Source organism: Scardinius erythrophthalmus (assembly GCF_964197995.2).
Source record: "Scardinius erythrophthalmus genome assembly, chromosome: 3".
In the NCBI taxonomy this organism is placed as follows: Eukaryota; Metazoa; Chordata; class Actinopteri; order Cypriniformes; family Leuciscidae; genus Scardinius; species Scardinius erythrophthalmus.
This window is the reverse complement of record NC_138223.1, coordinates 59,824,354-59,843,020: the sequence shown is the minus strand read 5'-3', so window position 1 is coordinate 59,843,020 and position 18,667 is coordinate 59,824,354. Positions and strand designations below refer to the sequence as shown.

General features: G+C 42.5%; 2 protein-coding genes across 2 annotated transcripts in view; both read right to left on the bottom strand.

The window, feature by feature from the left end:
- Positions 1 to 346: 346 nt before the first annotated feature.
- Positions 347 to 14,629, bottom strand: thumpd1 (THUMP domain containing 1). The gene is made up of 4 exons (XM_081361428.1): positions 14,244 to 14,629; positions 1,584 to 1,749; positions 1,139 to 1,387; positions 347 to 963 (listed from the first exon to the last, which is right to left on the bottom strand). Exons 1-4 carry the CDS (start codon positions 14,433 to 14,435, stop codon positions 557 to 559), a joined length of 1,014 nt encoding a protein of 337 aa, XP_081217554.1. The 5' UTR covers positions 14,436 to 14,629; the 3' UTR covers positions 347 to 556.
- Positions 14,630 to 15,286: 657 nt separating this feature from the next.
- eri2 (ERI1 exoribonuclease family member 2) overlaps positions 15,287 to 18,667 on the bottom strand; it is a 6,914-nt gene continuing 3,533 nt past the window's right edge. Inside the window, exons 5-9 of the mRNA XM_081362191.1 lie at positions 18,331 to 18,484; positions 17,434 to 17,534; positions 17,239 to 17,320; positions 16,966 to 17,054; positions 15,287 to 16,734 (exon numbers count right to left, since the gene is read on the bottom strand). Of these exons, the coding sequence (XP_081218317.1) occupies positions 15,649 to 16,734; positions 16,966 to 17,054; positions 17,239 to 17,320; positions 17,434 to 17,534; positions 18,331 to 18,484 (1,512 nt within the window). The 3' untranslated portion in view covers positions 15,287 to 15,648. The remainder of the gene's footprint in view (positions 16,735 to 16,965; positions 17,055 to 17,238; positions 17,321 to 17,433; positions 17,535 to 18,330; positions 18,485 to 18,667) is intronic.

Below are 18,667 nucleotides of genomic sequence, written 5' to 3'. Positions count from 1 at the left end.
TCGTGATTCAGACTTTTTCCCCTGAATTGTGCGATAGAGTCAAGGTGATGATACACAGGGCAACTTTTTGAGCAATATTGCTGGGCAATGTTGCCGTCAACGGGCAACTAGAAGAGACACAGGGCCCACGACCGATCTAAATTATCCAGATAGCAATTTATTGCCCATTTTCAATGGGAAAGTGCCCAAGCAACAATCACTCGGCAAGATTGCCCAGCAACATTGCTCAAAAAGTTGCCCAATGTATCATCACCTTTACACATTATTTCATATTCCACAGACACTCTCACCTGAGATGTAAATTGGCTCAAAAATTAAAAACAGACATTATTACTGGTAAAACACATGTGACTTAAGTTCTTTATTTCATTTCCACACCTCGTATTTCCAGAGGAAAACGTGTTCGAAATAACACAAGAGTACCATACAAACAGTAAAATCAAAGTATTAGTGTGAAATCCTGCTGACACTGAAACGCTGCTTAAAAAACAAAAGCCAGGACACAAACGCAAATGATGTAAAAATGGTTTTAAAACGCGGCGTCTGCACAGCCAATTCACTCAGGCTCCGCCTCCTTGCTCCCGTTGCCGGTGGAAACGTCACCGCCCTCTGCTGTCTCTCCACACTCGCGCTTCTGCGTCTGATTGGCTGCTTCCTGTGGGCTTGCGCTCTGATTGGTGGGCTCCTTCGCTGCTTCCTGTGGGCTTGCGCTCTGATTGGTGGGCTCCTTCGCCGCTTCCTGCGATCCTGCGCTCTGATTGGTGGGCTCCTTCGCTGCTTCCTGCGGGCCTGCGCTCTGATTGGTGGGCTCCTTCGCCACTTCCTGCAGGTTGTACTTGCGGAAGAGCATGTAGTCGGTGACGACGCTGACGCAGCAGACGCTCTTGATGATCTCTATGATGATGCTCAGCTCAGGGTTGCTCAGGTCCACCTTATGCAGCGGGTTCATCTTATCCACCAAACCTGAAAGCCATCGCAACACACACATTCATCTTACAAGAGACAGAAGCAAACGGCGCTCTTAAACCAAAGAAAACTGAATCATTCATTCAAGAGACTCTTCATCCAGTAATGAAAGAAGTGAAGTATCTCTGAGTGAGTCATGATGATGATGATGATGATGATGACGATGACGTACCAGCGACGGCCTTGATGACGTCGTCCCTCTTGCTGTGGCTGCTGTTTCGGGCTTTGAAGCAGATCTGGTACGTGGCCCTCAGCGGCGCCTTGAACCAGCGCTCCAGATACTCGCTCAGAAACTTCTCCATGTCCTCCGGGAACGCCCGACACGTGCCGCTGACCGGCAGCATGCGCAGGATCACACGAGACTTCCTCTTCTTCGTCTGGTGCAGGTCCGACAGGATGTGATGAACCAGCTCCTCTGGGTCTGGGGGGGGGGGGGGGTGGAGAGAGAGAGAGAGAGAGAGAGAGAGGGAGAGAGAGAGAGAGAGGGGGAGAGAGAGAGAGAGAGAGAGAGAGAGAGAGAGAGAGAGAGAGAGAGAGAGAGAGAGAGAGAGAGAGAGAGAGAGTGTTATCACCTGTTCAGGTGCAGCTCATGTGACGCTCTGACCTGACTCTCTCACCGACTCCATGCGTGCGAATGAACACGACGTTATTGGCTCCGCTGTCGAGCGCACTGAACCTCTGCTGACGCTTCTTCATCGACGACTGAATCTGAGACACTTCCTTCTTCAGCGCAGCCTCAGCGTCTTCATCATCCTCCTCATCCTCACTGAGGCAGTCTGTGGGCTGAACACACACACTATAATCTCTATAGTGCACTACAGTAACTCATCTCTATAGTGCACTATACTACAGTAACACATCTCTATAGTGCACTATACTACAGTAACACATCTCTATAGTGCACTATACTACAGTAACACATCTCTATAGTGCACTATACTACAGTAACTCATCTCTATAGTGCACTATACTACAGTAACACATCTCTATAGTGCACTATACTACAGTAACACATCTCTATAGTGCACTATACTACAGTAATACATATACTACATATAACACATATACTACGTCGAATGCGCATGCGTCGCGTCTGAACGCGTTGTTGTCTTTGGAGCTCTATCGATTTGATTTATAATTCTTGATTTTACTCTTTAAACTTACTTACAACAAACATTTTCTACTTTTCCTCACTGAGAAGCACTACTGCTCAAACCTCATAGTTACAACGCGGACTGTTGAGCAGACGTGTCTCAAGCCTGTTAGTGATTCTACGCTGGATACTCTTATAGGTTACTCCCGGGGATCACGGCTGAACGCGTCTTCTCAACACTCACTTACAAACATTTTTCACCTATCGTGCGTCTACTCTACACCCGTACCACTTAAAAGACGGATTATATCTAAGACGCTTGTCAGAAATTAGTATTAATTGATAGCATCACTGGTAGTGTCGTTGCTAACTTACTGTCCATCTGTTAAAATGGCGAATATATCAGATGCAAGTAGTCTACCTTTTGGTGCAGGTGAGGACACATTTGAGCTGCACGCGGTACAGTCTGAGCTGGAAGCTGTTGAGAAACAGATCCACGACCTTTTAGTGAGACAGGCCGAGCTGATAGACCGGCGTTTAGCTCTTGAAACATCACGCGCTGATGCTCACAAATCAGAGATTAATGTTACTAACCCGCTGACTCCGACCTCGTCTACTCCGTGCGTTACTCAGCATCGGTTCCGAGCGCCAAGGTCGCGATCAGCCATGGTCTCGTTCACTCCGGCTCCAACACGCCACCACGAAGCCTGGATATTTCCGCAGCGGAAGACGCGAGTCAGGTCTAGACCAAGACCCTCTCCGACCCTCCCGGTTTTCGAGATATCCACACAAAACCGCTTCTCCGCTCTTCGCGAAACAGAACGCGATGCTGTGATCATCGGTGATTCCATTGTTCGGCACGTCCATGCTACATCAGGTAAAAATAAGGTGCACAGTCACTGCTTTCCTGCTGCTCGCGTTCCCGAGATTCTGAACGATAACGAGCGCGTCGGAACTTTGGTATTGCACGCGGGAGTGAACGACATAAGGCTGCGCCAGACGGAAGTTCTGAAGAAAGACTTCAGGAATCTGATCGATACGGTACGCAGCACATCGCCTGATATAACGATCATTGTGTCAGGACCGCTTCCCACGTACCGTCTAGGTCATGACAAGTTTAGTAGATTATTCGCGCTAAATGAATGGTTAACGTCATGGTGCAATGAGCAGAAACTGCTCTTTGTAAATAATTGGAATCTGTTTTGGGAGCGTCCTAGGCTTTACCGTGCTGATGGCTTACACCCAAGTAGATTCGGATCGGATCTTCTGTCAGATAACATCTCCAAAACGTTAAATACCTTTTGACTAGTAACCAAAAGTCCAAATCATAGTCTCTGCTGCACCAAATTAACTGATATAAATAGTAGTGTAGAACATTGCATAGAAACTGTGTCTATTCCTCGTTTAGTGCGATCAAATAATAAATCTACTGCAGGATCTAGGAAAAATCTAATTGTTATTAAAACAGAAAATGTTGCTATTAGTAAACAAAAACAATTTCTAAAGCTAGGTCTTCTAAACATTAGATCACTCACACCTAAGGCAGTTATTGTAAATGAAATAGTCACAGATAATAGCATAGATGTACTTTGCCTTACTGAAACCTGGCTTAAACCAAATGATTATTTCGGTCTAAATGAGTCTACTCCATCAGGATACTCCTATAAGCACGAGCCCCGTCTGATTGGTCGTGGCGGCGGTATTGCAACTATCTATAGAGATATTCTCAATGTTACTCAGAAAACGGGTTATAAGTTTATTTCATTTGAAGTACTTGTACTAAATGTTACGCTCTTAGATGATAGAAAAACATCCCTATTATCTTTAGCCTTGGCTACCATATATAGACCGCCAGGGCCTTACGCTGATTTCCTAAAAGAATTTGCAAATTTTCTCTCAGATCTATTGGTCAATGTCGATAAAATATTAATTGTTGGAGATTTTAACATACACGTAGATAATCAAAATGATACGTTAGGGGCTGCGTTTATAGACTTATTAAACTCCTTTGGGGTTAAGCAAAACGTTACCGGACCGACTCATCGTTTTAATCATACACTCGATTTAATTATATCACATGGAACCGATCCAACCGATATAGATATCATTCCGCAAAGTGATGATGTAACTGACCATTACATGGTAACTTGCATATTACGTACCCCGGTAATATATCATGCTGCGCCGCGTTATCGATTAGGCAGAACAATCCTTCCATCCACCATAGATAATTTTTCAAATTGCTTATCGGATCTGTCTCAGCTGCTGCCTGAACCTAAACAAACAGATGAACTAGACGAACTAACCAGCACTATGAGCACCGTTCTCTCTGGAAAATGGGATATTGTTGCACCTATGAGACTAAAAAAGGTCAGAGAGAAAATTAAAGCACCATGGTACAACAATACTACTCGTGTTCTAAAGAGAGAAACCCGTAATTTAGAGCGTAAATGGAAACAAACTAATTTAGAGGTTTTTAGAATCGCTTGGAAAGACAGTACGTCACGCTATAAAAAGGCCCTAAAAGCGGCCAGGGCTGAGCATCTCCGCAAACTAATAGAAAATAACCAAAACAATCCTAGGTTCTTATTTAACACCGTGGCTAGACTAACAAATAAACAAGCGTCACCTGAACAAAATATTCCGTTACAGTTTAGTAGTAATGATTTCATGAATTTTTTCACTGAGAAAATAGAAAACATCAGATCCACAATTGTAAACGTTCAATCTTCAATCGCGCCTTATAATTCAGCCTCGATTATCACCCCGCAAGAACAATTACAGTGCTTTACAACTATGGAACAAAAAGAGTTAAATAAACTTATAATTTCCTCTAAAACAACAACATGTTTATTAGATCCCATACCAACTAAACTATTGAAAGAAGTGTTACCTATAGTGGAAGAGCCTCTCCTCAATATTATTAACTCATCTTTATCTGTAGGTCATGTTCCAAGAACATTTAAATTGGCAGTTATAAAACCTCTCATTAAGAAACCACAATTAGACCCAAATAACCTAGCAAATTATAGACCCATTTCAAATCTTCCTTTTATGTCTAAAATACTAGAAAAAGTTGTGTCTGCCCAACTGGGCTCTTTCTTGCAAGAAAATGACACCTATGAAAAGTTTCAGTCTGGGTTCAGGCCGCATCATAGCACTGAAACTGCGCTCGTTAAAATCACAAATGATTTACTCTTAGCTTCTGACCAAGGCTGTATCTCAATACTAGTTTTACTTGATCTTAGTGCTGCGTTCGATACTATAGATCACACAATACTCTTAGATCGGCTACAAAACTATACCGGTGTTCAAGGACAAGCATTAAGCTGGTTCAGATCATACCTATCTGACCGCTACCATTTTGTCTATTTAAACGGAGAAAAATCGATCATAACTCCAGTAAACTATGGAGTGCCGCAGGGATCTGTGTTAGGTCCTCTATTATTCTCAATATATATGCTGCCACTTGGAAATATTATAAGGAAACATGGAATTAGTTTCCATTGTTATGCTGATGACACTCAACTATATATTTCATCACGGCCGGATGAAAACGCTAAATTATCCAAATTGACAGAGTGTGTTAAAGATATAAAAGATTGGATGACGCACAATTTTCTTTTATTAAATCCAGATAAGACAGAGGTAATACTTATCGGTTCAAAAAACCGCCCACAAAACCTCCTTCAATACAACTTTAACATAGTAGGATGTCCTGTTACTTCATCCTCTACAGTAAAAGACCTGGGTGTTATATTAGATTGTAACCTGTCTTTTGAAAATCATATTTCATATGTTACAAAAACAGCCTTTTTTCACCTTAGAAACATTGCTAAGCTACGTAACATGCTATCTGTTTCTGATGCAGAAAAGCTAGTTCATGCATTCATGACCTCGAGACTAGATTACTGTAATGCTTTATTAGCTGGTTGTCCTGCATCCTCAATAAACAAGCTACAGTTAGTCCAAAATGCCGCCGCTAGAGTTCTTACTAGATCAAGAAAGTTTGACCATATAACACCAATTTTATCATCACTACATTGGTTACCTATAAAGTTCCGTATTAATTACAAGGTATTGCTACTGACTTATAAAGCCCTAAACGGCTTAGCTCCAGTTTATTTAACGGATCTTCTATCGCCCTATAATCCATCGCGCTCTTTAAGATCACTAAATTCGAGGCTTCTGGTCATACCTAGGATATCCAGATCCACCAAAGGAGGGAAAGCATTTTCACATTTAGCACCAAAACTCTGGAATAGCCTTCCTGATACTGTTCGTTGCTCAGATTCGCTCTCCCAGTTTAAAACTAGATTAAAGACGCATCTCTTCAGCCAGGCATTCATATAATATTTTAATCTTACAGTTAAATCCGGTCTCTACTTCATAAACGCCAGAGGAGAACTGGCCCCCGACTGAGCCTGGGTTCTCCCAAGGTTTTTTTTTCTCCATTAGGTCACCTAATGGAGTTTTTCGGTTCCTTGCCACTGTTGCCTTTGGCTTGCTCAGTTGGGGATACTTAATTTGATTAATCGATTCAACAGTGCTATTGATCTGCATTACCAAACGTGGATGTTTTACACCAGAAACAAACACTGATGTACTATTTTATTTAATACTGTGAAGCTGCTTTGATACAATCTGTATTGTGAAAAGCGCTATATAAATAAAGTTGACTTGACTTGACTTAACACATCCCTATACTACAGTAACACATCTCTATACTACAGAAACACATCTCTATACTACAGAAACACATCTCTATAGTGCACTATACTACAGTAACACATCCCTATACTACAGTAACACATCTCTATACTACAGAAACACATCTCTACAGTGCACTATACTACAGTAACACATCTCTATAGTTCACTATACTACAGTAACACATCTCTATAGTACAGTAACATATCTCTATACTACAGTAACACATCTCTATACTACAGTAACACATCTCTATACTACAGTAACACATCTCTATACTACAGTAACACATCTCTATACTACAGTAACATCTCTATAGTGCACTATACTACAGAAACACATCTCTATAGTGCTCTATACTACAGTAACACATCTCTATAGTAACACATCCCTATACTACAGTAACACATCTCTATAGTACAGTAACACATCTCTATAGTACAGTAACACACAGTAACACATCTCTATAGTACAGTAACACATCTCTATAGTACAGTAACACATCTCTACAGTGCACTATACAACAGTAACACATCTCTATAGTGCTCTATACTACAGTAACACATCTCTATAGTAACACATCCCTATACTACAGTAACACATCTCTATACTACAGAAACACATCTCTATACTACAGAAACACATCTCTATAGTACAGTAACACATCTCTATAGTACAGTAACACATCTCTACAGTGCACTATACTACAGAAACACATCTCTATAGTGCTCTATACTACAGTAACACATCTCTATAGTAACACATCCCTATACTACAGTAACACATCTCTATACTACAGAAACACATCTCTACAGTGCACTATACAACAGTAACACATCTCTATAGTGCACTATCTATAGTGTGTTTGTTTGATTCGGTGCGATAAGCTCCGTCTTAGCCATATATTTCTTTGTTTTGAACCATCATTTTACTACCATTTCTAGTTGTTTATACTACTACATTTTACCCAACATCTCAGATTAACCTGACATCGCTAGCTTTTGTTATTAGTACTACTAGCACAAAACGCTAGTAATTCGCTAGCCTGTTAACGCGCCACCCGTGCGCTCAGCTATTTTATTTATTTATTTTTCTCTCGCGCGTCCGCGCCTTTGAGTTCATAAAAAGCTCAGGTGAGTAAGAATCACTCAACAAACACGGTGAGTAATGTCTTGTCCTGTTATTGTCACTTGCACTTCATGTCACATGTTTAGTATAGCCTTCTCTGTCGACAATATAGGATTTATATGTGATAAATGTAAGGAGACAGTTAGGTTGACAGAGAAGATTTCAGAATTAGAAACACGCATCCAAACTTTAATTGAGGATAGTAAGAGTGCTAGTGCTTTAGATGTTTTGGATGCGCATAGAATAGTGCACACTTTACATGAGTCGGTTCTGGCTGAAGTAGAGCCTGTGCAGCCGGGCAAATGGGTGACAGTGAGGGATCGCTCTAGTCGCGGATCTAAAAACCACTCTTCCGTTCCGATTACCATAACAAATCGATTTGCCCCGCTCAGTGAAACACCCACTGAGAATGATTGTGCCCTAGTTATTGGCGATTCTATTACACGGAACGTGAAAATAGAGACACCAACCACCATAGTCACATGTTTGCCGGGAGCCAGAGCGCCTGACATCAAAGCAAATTTAAAAGTGCTGGCTAATGCTAATCGTAAATTCTCTAAGATCATTATTCATGTCGGCACTAATGATGTTCGACTCCGCCAGTCGGAGATCACCAAAATTAATATTAAAGAGGTGTGTGAACTTGCAAGTACGATGTCAAGGACTGTAATTTGCTCTGGCCCCCTTCCTGTTCGCAGGAGTGATGAGATAGTTAGTAGATTGTGTTCGCTTAACGGTTGGCTGTCTAAGTGGTGTCCGCTTAATAATATAGAATTCATAGACAATTGGAAAAGTTTTTGGGGCAAACCTGACCTGTTGAAAAGAGATGGTATTCATCCCTCCTGGGATGGTGCTGCTCTTCTCTCTAGTAATATGGCTCATAGTCTTAGAGCTCAAACATGACAATCTGGGGCTCAGGTCAGGAAGCAGACAGACTGGCTAAACCGACCGTCTGCTAGCGGCCTCTCGTCACCAAGGTCAGATAAATCCCATCACATAGAGCCTCTTTCACCTAGATATCATCATATAGAGACTGTGTCTGTTCCCCGAATTTGGAAATCCAAAAAACGTTTAAACCCAACTAAGGTTAAAAATTTAATTGATGTTCAACAAATAAAAAACAGCTATAATACAGATGAGCAAATGCTAAAGCTTGGGTTGCTGAATATTCGATCGCTTACTTCAAAAGCACTCATTGTTAATGATATGATTTCAGATAATAACCTAGATGTGCTGTGTTTGACAGAAACCTGGCTAAAACTAGACAATTATATTACTTTAAATGAATCAACCCCGCAAGATTACTGTTATAAACATGAGCCTCGTCTGAAACGCAAAGGGGGTGGTGTTGCTGTAATCTATAGTAATAGTTTCAAAACCACTAAGAAATCAAGTTTTAAATATAATTCTTTTGAAGCATTGGTGCTTAATGTAAAAATATATAGTGTAAACGATAAATCACGTTTGAGATTTGTGCTGGCTACTGTATACAGGCCACCAGGGCACCATACAGACTTTATCAGAGAATTTGCGGACTTTCTATCAGAATTAATATTGACTGCAGATAAAGTACTAATTGTTGGTGATTTTAATATACACATCGATAATGAAAAAGATGCATTGGGATTGGCATTTAAAGACATTGTAAATTCAATTGGAGTTAGACAACACGTGTCAGGACCTACTCATCGTCGTAATCATACTCTAGATCTAATATTATCACACGGAATAGATGTGGATGCCGTTGAAATTCTGCAGCAGAGCGATGACATCTCAGATCATTACCTAGTCTCGTGTAATTTGCATTTAGCCAAGGCTGCAAAGCCGACTCCGTGTTTCAAATATGTGAGACCTATCACTTCTGCTACTAAAGATTGCTTTATTAATAATCTTCCTAATCAGTTTCATCATCTCAGCATCTCAGATAGCTTAGAAGAACTAGATATTACAACAGAAACGTTTAACTCTCTCTTTTCCAGCACTTTAGACACAGTTGCTCCGTTGCGCTTAAAGAAGATTAAAGAAAATAGTCCAACGCCGTGGTACAACGAGCACACTCGGGCCCTTAAGAGAGCAGCCAGAAAAATGGAGCGCAACTGGAAGAAAACAAAACTAGAGGTATTTCGCATTTCATGGAAAGAGAGCTCAATTACTTACAGAGAGGCTTTAAAAGCTGCTAGATCTGCTTATTTTTCAACCCTATTAGAAGAAAATAAACATAATCCTAGGTATTTATTTGAAACGGTGGCTAAACTAACGAAAAATAAAGCTTCAAGCACCGAAGTTTCCAAGCAACACATTATGCAATGACTTTATGAACTTCTTCACTTATAAGATTGATAATATCAGGGACAAAATTATAACTATGCAACCGTCTACTACAGTATCGCATCAGGCAGTGCATTGTAGTCTCCCTGAGGAAAAATTTGATTCATTCGTTGCTATAGGAGAGGAAGAATTTACTAAACTCATTAAATCATCTAAATCTACAACATGTATGTTAGACCCTATACCGACTAAGCTACTGAAAGAAATACTTCCAGAGGTCATATATCCTCTTCTTAATATCATTAATTCGTCTTTGTCTCTAGGATACGTACCAAAAAACTTTAAGCTGGCTTTGATTAAACCGCTTGTTAAAAAAACGCAACTTGATCCTTCAGAATTAGTCAATTACAGGCCGATCTCGAATCTACCTTTTCTGTCAAAGATATTAGAAAAGGCGGTATCCTCACAACTGTGTTCCTTTCTTGAAAGAAATGATATCTGCGAGGATTTCCGGTCAGGATTTAGACCGTACCATAGTACCGAAACAGCTCTCGTTAGAGTCACAAATGATTTGCTCTTATCATCCGATCGTGGTTGTATCTCTCTATTAGTGTTACTCGATCTTAGCGCTGCATTTGACACCATCGACCACAACGTTCTTTTAAATAGATTAGAACATTATGTTGGCATTACAGGAAATGCACTAGCATGGTTTAAATCATACTTATCTGACCGTTATCAGTTTGTAGCAGTAAATGATGAGATGTCTCATCGATCACAGGTTAAGTATGGCGTACCACAAGGCTCAGTATTAGGACCGCTGCTGTTCACTCTGTACATGCTACCATTAGGAGATATCATTAGGAAACATGGCATTAGCTTTCACTGTTATGCTGACGATACTCAGCTCTATATTTCTTCAAAACCTAACGAAACCTATCAATTCACAAAATTAACGGAATGCATAGCGGATATAAAAAATTGGATGACTTGTAATTTCCTACTTCTAAATTCTGAAAAAACAGAGTTTCTAATTATTGGACAAAAAACTTCCTCACGTAATAATCTAGAATACTGTCTAACACTTGATGGCTGCTCTGTTAAGTCTTCGTCGTCGGTTAGGAACCTGGGTGTGCTCTTTGATACCAATCTTTCATTTGAAAGTCACGTGTCTAGTATCTGTAAAACTGCATTTTTCCATCTTAAAAATATATCTAAATTACGTCATATGCTCTCATTGACAAATGCGGAAAAATTAGTTCATGCGTTCATGACCTCAAGGCTAGATTATTGTAATGGTCTACTGGGTGGTTGCCCTGCACGCTTAATAAACAAACTACAGCTGGTCCAAAACGCAGCAGCTCGAGTTCTTACCAGAACCAGGAAGTATGACCATATTAGCCCGGTTCTGTCAAAACTGCACTGGCTCCCTATTAAACATCGCATAAATTTTAAAATATTGCTGATTACTTACAAAGCACTGAATGGTTTAGCTCCGCAGTACTTGAGCGAGCTCTTAACGCATTATAGTCCGTCACGTCTATTACGATCTCAAAATTCCGGCCAGTTGATTATACCTAGAATATCAAAATCCACTGCTGGCGGTAGATCCTTTTCCTATTTAGCACCAAAACTCTGGAACAGTCTTCCTACCATTGTCCGGGAAGCAGACACACTCTGTCAGTTCAAAGCCAGATTAAAGACACATCTCTTTGACCTAGCTTTCACATAATACATTATAGACTTCTATAATTTAATGTTATGCTGCATAGATTAGGTCAGCCGGAACCGGGAACACTTCCCAAAAATCCTGATGTACTCGTTACATCACGAGAAGAATGGCATCTACGCTAATTTTAGTGTCTGTGTTTATCCCAAGGTTTTTCCTGCAGCCTGCCGGATCCAGGCCGTATCCAGATCTGACGAAGGACCTTCACCTGGACCGATGACAACGCAGTGCTGAAGTGCCAACTAGTCTCTCCCTATGGAGGATCCCACTACCACTCTACAGATAAGGCGTTGTCGGGAAAATTCGTCTTGCGGCCCTACCCCAAAGCAACAAATAAAATAAAATTCCTTATCAAATTTATAAGGAAAGACAAGTATTTTGTTTAGGCTTGGCTTGTAGGGAATTCCAAACCTGCGTATATTCTAACGCACATAACTATAGAACCCATTCTAAATGCGCATGTGACCGCCATCAGCGTTTCTCACAGGTTCGCGTTTAAAGTCTGTGTAGAGAGAATGGTGTCGTCTTAGCGGCCCCTAATTTAATAACAAATGATCATTGCAACGGAACCAAATCAATTAAAACTAACTTTAGATGGAAATAACTTAACTCTGCTGTAAAGCCGAAACAATCTCTGTTACCTTAAATTATACGCTTATCTCTGTAAAGCTGCTTTGAGACAATCTACATTGTTAAAAGCGCTATATAAATGAAGATGACTTGACTTGACTCTATAGTCCACTATACTACAGTAACTCATCTCTATACTACAGTAACACATCCCTATACTACAGTAACACATCTCTATACTACAGAAACACATCTCTATACTACAGTAACATCTCTATACTACAGAAACACATCTCTATAGTAACACATCCCTATACTACAGTAACACATCTCTATACTACAGAAACACATCTCTACAGTGCACTATACAACAGTAACACATCTCTATAGTGCACTATACTACAGTAACACATCTCTATACTACAGTAAAACATCCCTATACTACAGTAACATCTCTATACTACAGTAACTCATCTCTATAGTAACACATCCCTATACTACAGTAACACATCTCTATACTACAGAAACACATCTCTACAGTGCACTATACAACAGTAACACATCTCTATAGTGCACTATACTACAGTAACACATCTCTATACTACAGTAAAACATCCCTATACTACAGTAACACATCCCTATACTACAGTAACACATCTCTATACTACAGAAACACATCTCTACAGTGCACTATACAACAGTAACACATCTCTATAGTGCACTACAGTAACACATCTCTATAGTGCACTATACTACAGTAACACATCTCTATAGAACACTAAACTACAGTAACACATCTCTATAGTGCACTATACTACAGTAACACATCTCTATAGTGCACTATACTACAGTAACACATCTCCATACTACAGTAACACATCTCTATAGTACACTATAGTACAGTAACATCTCTATAGTGCACTATACTACAGTAACACATCTCTATAGTGCACTATACTACAGTAACTCATCTCTGTAGTTCACTATACTACAGTAACTCATCTCTGTAGTTCACTATACTACAGTAACTCATCTCTGTAGTGCACTACACTACAGTAACTAATCTCTATACTACAGTAACATCTCTATAGTACACTATACTACAGTAACTCATCTCTATAGTACACTATACTACAGTAACTCATCTCTATAGTTCACTATACTACAGTAACACATCTCTATAGTACACTATACTACAGTAACTCATCTCTGCAGTTCACTATACTACAGTAACACATCTCTATAGTGCACTATACTACAGTAACACATCTCTATACTACAGTAACACATCTCTATAGTTCACTATACTACAGTAACTCATCTCTGTAGTGCACTACACTACAGTAACTCATCTCTATACTACAGTAACACATCTCTATAGTTCACTATACTACAGTAACACATCTCTATACTACAGTAACACATCTCTATAGTTCACTATACTACAGTAACTCATCTCTGTAGTGCACTACACTACAGTAACTCATCTCTATACTACAGTAACTCATCTCTGTAGTTCACTATACTACAGTAACACATCTCTATAGTGCACTATACTACAGTAACACATCTCTATACTACAGTAACACATCTCTATAGTTCACTATACTACAGTAACTCATCTTTGTAGTGCACTACACTACAGTAACTCATCTCTATACTACAGTAACACATCTCTATAGTTCATTATACTACAGTAACACATCTCTATAGTGCACTATACTACAGTAACACATCTCTATAGTGCATTGTACTACAGTAACTCATCATGCTGCTCACCTGCTCAGGGCCGTAGAGCGCGTCCGCGTACTCGTTGAGGAGGCTGAAGGCTTCGCTCGTGCACTTGCGCTCGTTCATGTTGCAGGTGATGAGCACCCCCTGCGCGCCCACCTCCAGCTCACGGGAGCCCCTCTGTCTCTTGTGCGCGTGCCCGCCGAAGCGCTTCCTCGTCCTCTTGCGCGTGTCAGACATGACTAGCTTTATCAAACAAATCTCCCTGAGATTAAAAAAGTGATGAAGAAACTCTGAGGATGTAAACGCGCTCCGGGCACGCGTGTGTTTGTGTCAGTCGCGCTTCAAGCGTTCCAGAGCACGCGTCATACAGGGCCACGAAAGGGACATTTGATTACGAAACGCGTTTGAGGCGGTTTCAAATTAAGGTACATAAACATGCATCACACGAACTCTCTTTCATAAACTAATGAAATGTGTATAAATAAAAAAATTTGCTCAACACTTGAAGCCTTTATGTATTAACAAGGCATTTGTAATGTACATGTTGTAATGCATTAAGCAATTTGTAATAAACAACTAAAATGCATTAGAATGTGCAGATTCCTTGTTATATGTAAAATAGGTTGTTTATCATGTTTTAATTGATTATTCGGTAACACTTTACAATAATGTTCATTTGTTAACATTCATTTATGTATTAAACTAACAATGAGCAATACATTTGTTACAGTATTTATTGATATTATTTAATAATAATCCAGCTGTTCATTGTTTGTTCATGTTCGTTCACAGTGCATTAACTAATGTTCACTAATACAACCTTTGATTTAAATAATGTATTAGTAAATGTCGAAATTAGCATATTAACTAAGATGAATAAACACGGTAGAAGTGCAGTTCATTATTAGTTTGTTAACTAATGTTAACAATGAACCTTATTGTAAAGCGTTTCCCATTATTCTTTCTAAAGTTGTAACAATGAATAGATAAGATCATAATGTATTATAACTGTGGTTATCAGTTTTATAATGCAACGCAGGTGCATTGCAAGGCATGATTAATACGTTTTTAATGCATTATTATATAAACGCCATCATGTAAAGTGTTAACAATTTTTATTTCAAGTCACCTTTTAAATAAATGCTTATTTACAATACACAATTTACAATCATCTGAGTGCGCTGGTCCTGCAGGCGTGTGTGGTGTCCTGGCCGCTCATGACGGGGTGATGAAGAGGTGGTGTGATGAAGAGGTGGTGTGATGAAGAGGTGGTGTGATGAAGAGGTGGTGTGCTCATCTGAGGGCGGTGGCCCTGCCGGCGTGTGTGGTGTCCTGGCCGCTCATGACGGGGTGATGAAGAGGTGGTGTGATGAAGAGGTGGTGTGATGAAGAGGTGGTGTGATGAAGAGGTGGTGTGATGAAGAGGTGGTGTGATGAAGAGGTGGTGTGCTCATCTGAGGGCGGTGGCCCTGCAGGCGTGCGGTGTCCTGGCCGTGGTCAGCCCGCTCTCCCACTGGAAGAAGCCGCAGCGCTGGCGAGTGACGGGGCAGCAGAAGAACACTCGGCCGTGGTTCGGGCCCCCGTTCCCCACCGTCAGGCGCCGGGCCCTGCGGCCACACTCACACAGAGGAGCCGTGCGCTTCCCAGGGAGACTGGCAGCAGCGGGGCCAGGGGGGCGGAGCCTGCTGGGGGGCGGGGCTCTGTGGGCGCTGGGGGGCGTGTCTCTGTGGACGCGGAAGGGGGCGTGGCCTAAGAAGCGAGAGAGTGGGCCGTACGGGTCAGTGTGTGTGAGAGTGTGTGAGTGTGTGTGTTTGTGCGGGACCGGTCCGGGTGTTTTAAAGAGACTGGTGGACACACAGGAGATGCTGGGTTTGAGCCGGTCGGATGTGGTGTTGATGGGCTGGTTCTCATCAGGCTCCGCCCCCAGAGCAGCAGGCTCCTCCCCCTCCTCGGTCAGCAGGACTCCGTCGCTCCAGCAGGCGTCAGAGCTCTCGGGGTCGTAGGTCGTGTCGGAGAGCCCGGCCAGCGCAGTGTTGCTGGTCTTCCCCAGCGCTGTGTTTGTGCTGGAGAGGACGGTGACCAGCGGCACGAGCGCTCGACACACACTCGTCTGCGGAGCGACACACACACTCGTCTGCGGAGCGACACACACACTCATCTGCGGAGCGACACACACACTCGTCTGCGGAGCAACACACACACTCGTCTGCGGAGCGACACACACACTCGTCTGCGGAGCAACACACACACTCGTCTGCGGAGCGACACACACACTCGTCTGCGGAGCGACACACACACTCGTCTGCGGAGCGACACACACACTCGTCTGCGGAGCGACACACACACTCGTCTGCGGAGCGACACACACACTCGTCTGCGGAGCGACACACACACTCGTCTGCGGAGCGTCACACACACTCGTCTGCGGATTGTCACACACACTCGGAGCAGAGCGACACACACTCGTCCGCGGAGCGTCACACACACTCGGCGCTCCACGGATGTTTCCCCGCTGAGGTCTGGCCTTCACCAGCGCCTGAGAGAGAGAGAGAGAGAGAGAGGGGGGAGAGAGAGAGAGAGAGAGAGAGAGAGGGGGGAGAGAGAGAGGGGGGGGGGAGAGAGAGAGAGAGAGAGAGAGAGAGAGAGAGAGAGAGAGAGAAAGATGCTACTGTAATAAACGTCAGCGCTTGCTCCTGATTGGCTGTGATGTCACACAGGGGGTGGAGTCACCTGTCTGTGATGTCACACAGGGGGCGGAGTCACTCACCCGCTGCAGTGTCTTGGTGACGGTCAGACAACAGCCGTCACACACCATCCTCCACGCCAGCAGAGCCGTGTTCCTTGCGTCCACCAGACCTGACACATCAGAGAGTGTGTGAGTGAGAGAGTGAGTGTGTGTGTGTTCAGTATTAAGTGTGTAGTGTGTGTTCACTGTATAGTGTTTAGTATGTGTGTTCAGTGTTTAGTGTGTGTGTGTTGTGTAATGTGTGTGTGTGTTCAGTGTTTAGTGTGTGTATTGTGTTGTCTAGTGTGTGTGTACCTGAGTGCTCTCGGCCGGTGAACTGGATGCCGAGGTCCAGCAGAGCTCCTCTCAGACCCTTGGGCTTCCTGTTATAGAACAGCTGACACACACCAGAGTCACACACACACACCAGAGTCACACACACACCAGAGTCACACACACACACACACCAGTGTGTAGCCTGTGCTGGAGAGCTGTGTGTGTGTGTGTTACCTTGTATGTGGCTCGCAGGTCGATCCAGCTCTTCAGAGCTCCAGGAACTCTCAGCTGCTTCCGCTTGCACTCGTACAGCAAACACACACCCAAATCCCAGTCTACATCAACACACACACACACACACACACACACACACTACACATTACACATGAACCTTCTACATCAACACACACACGTTACACATGAACCTACTAGGGCTGTCAACGAATATTCTAAATTCGAATATATATTGGAATAGTTTTAAAAAACAGAATTTCGAGGTGAAAATGAACATTCGAATGTGGACAATCGCCCACGGTGGCAGAGGCGCGGCTGTCTGAGGGTCAGGGACAGGTCACAGGAAGAAGTGTTAACGTTAAACAGAAACATTACTAAAGTGTAGGCTACTGTCCTGACTGAACAGATATTGTATTGATATCGACAAAAGCAAAAGTTTGAAGCAAAATTGACTCACGGAGAGCGTGACGCCTCATTCGCGCCGCAGGACCTCCAGACGTGCGTAAACGCGTCTTTACATGGACTTAACATTGAAAGCACTTGCGCCAGACGCACTATTCGCGTTTGGTGTGAACACAGCATGAGGGCGAGAGAGAGAGAGAGAGAGAGAGAGAGAGAGAGAGAGAGAGAGAGAGAGAGAGAGAGAGTGCCTGCGAGTGAGCGAGCGAGCGAGAGTGAGGTCTGCGGTCTTGGCCATTAGTTGATTTACTTGTTTTTGTGCTTTGTGTATTAGGAAATACGTTGTCAAATATGTTTAAACTTAAATAAACTACCTATACAAATAGTTATGTCTCTTTGTATTTTTTTAGAGGGAATATTCGAACGTCATTTGAGCAATTTTGACAGCCCTAGAACCTACGCGAGACACACACACACGAGTGAGTGAGTGATTCTCACCTGACCATGTGACGAAAGCGCAGGCGTGTCCAGAGGGGGCGGGGCCAGAGCTGTCCGTCTCATAGGCCACGCCCCTCTCCTGCTGGAGGCCCTGCAGCCAGCGCACGAACCTGGACAGGCAGATGTGGAGCGGGGGGGCGGAGTCCACCTGATCCTGTCAGCCAATCACACGGTTAGACACACACACACACACACACTAAAGGGTTAGTTCACCCAAAAATGAAGATTCTGTCAGTAATTACTCTCCCTCATGTCGTTCCAACCCCGTAAGACCTTCGTTCATCTTCAGAACACAAATTAAGATATTTCTGATTAAATCTGAGAGCTGGATCACTCC

Bases quoted from the DNA above. Each gene is read 5' to 3' on its own strand.
- thumpd1 (XM_081361428.1), bottom strand. From the start codon at position 14,435: ATGTCTGACACGCGCAAGAGGACGAGGAAGCGCTTCGGCGGGCACGCG. The intron at 1,388-1,583 runs GTGAGAGAGTCA...CCCCCCCCCCAG, and splicing joins CATTCGCACGCATGGAGTCG to ACCCAGAGGAGCTGGTTCAT. The intron at 964-1,138 runs GTACGTCATCGT...GATGGCTTTCAG, and splicing joins CGTCATCAAGGCCGTCGCTG to GTTTGGTGGATAAGATGAAC.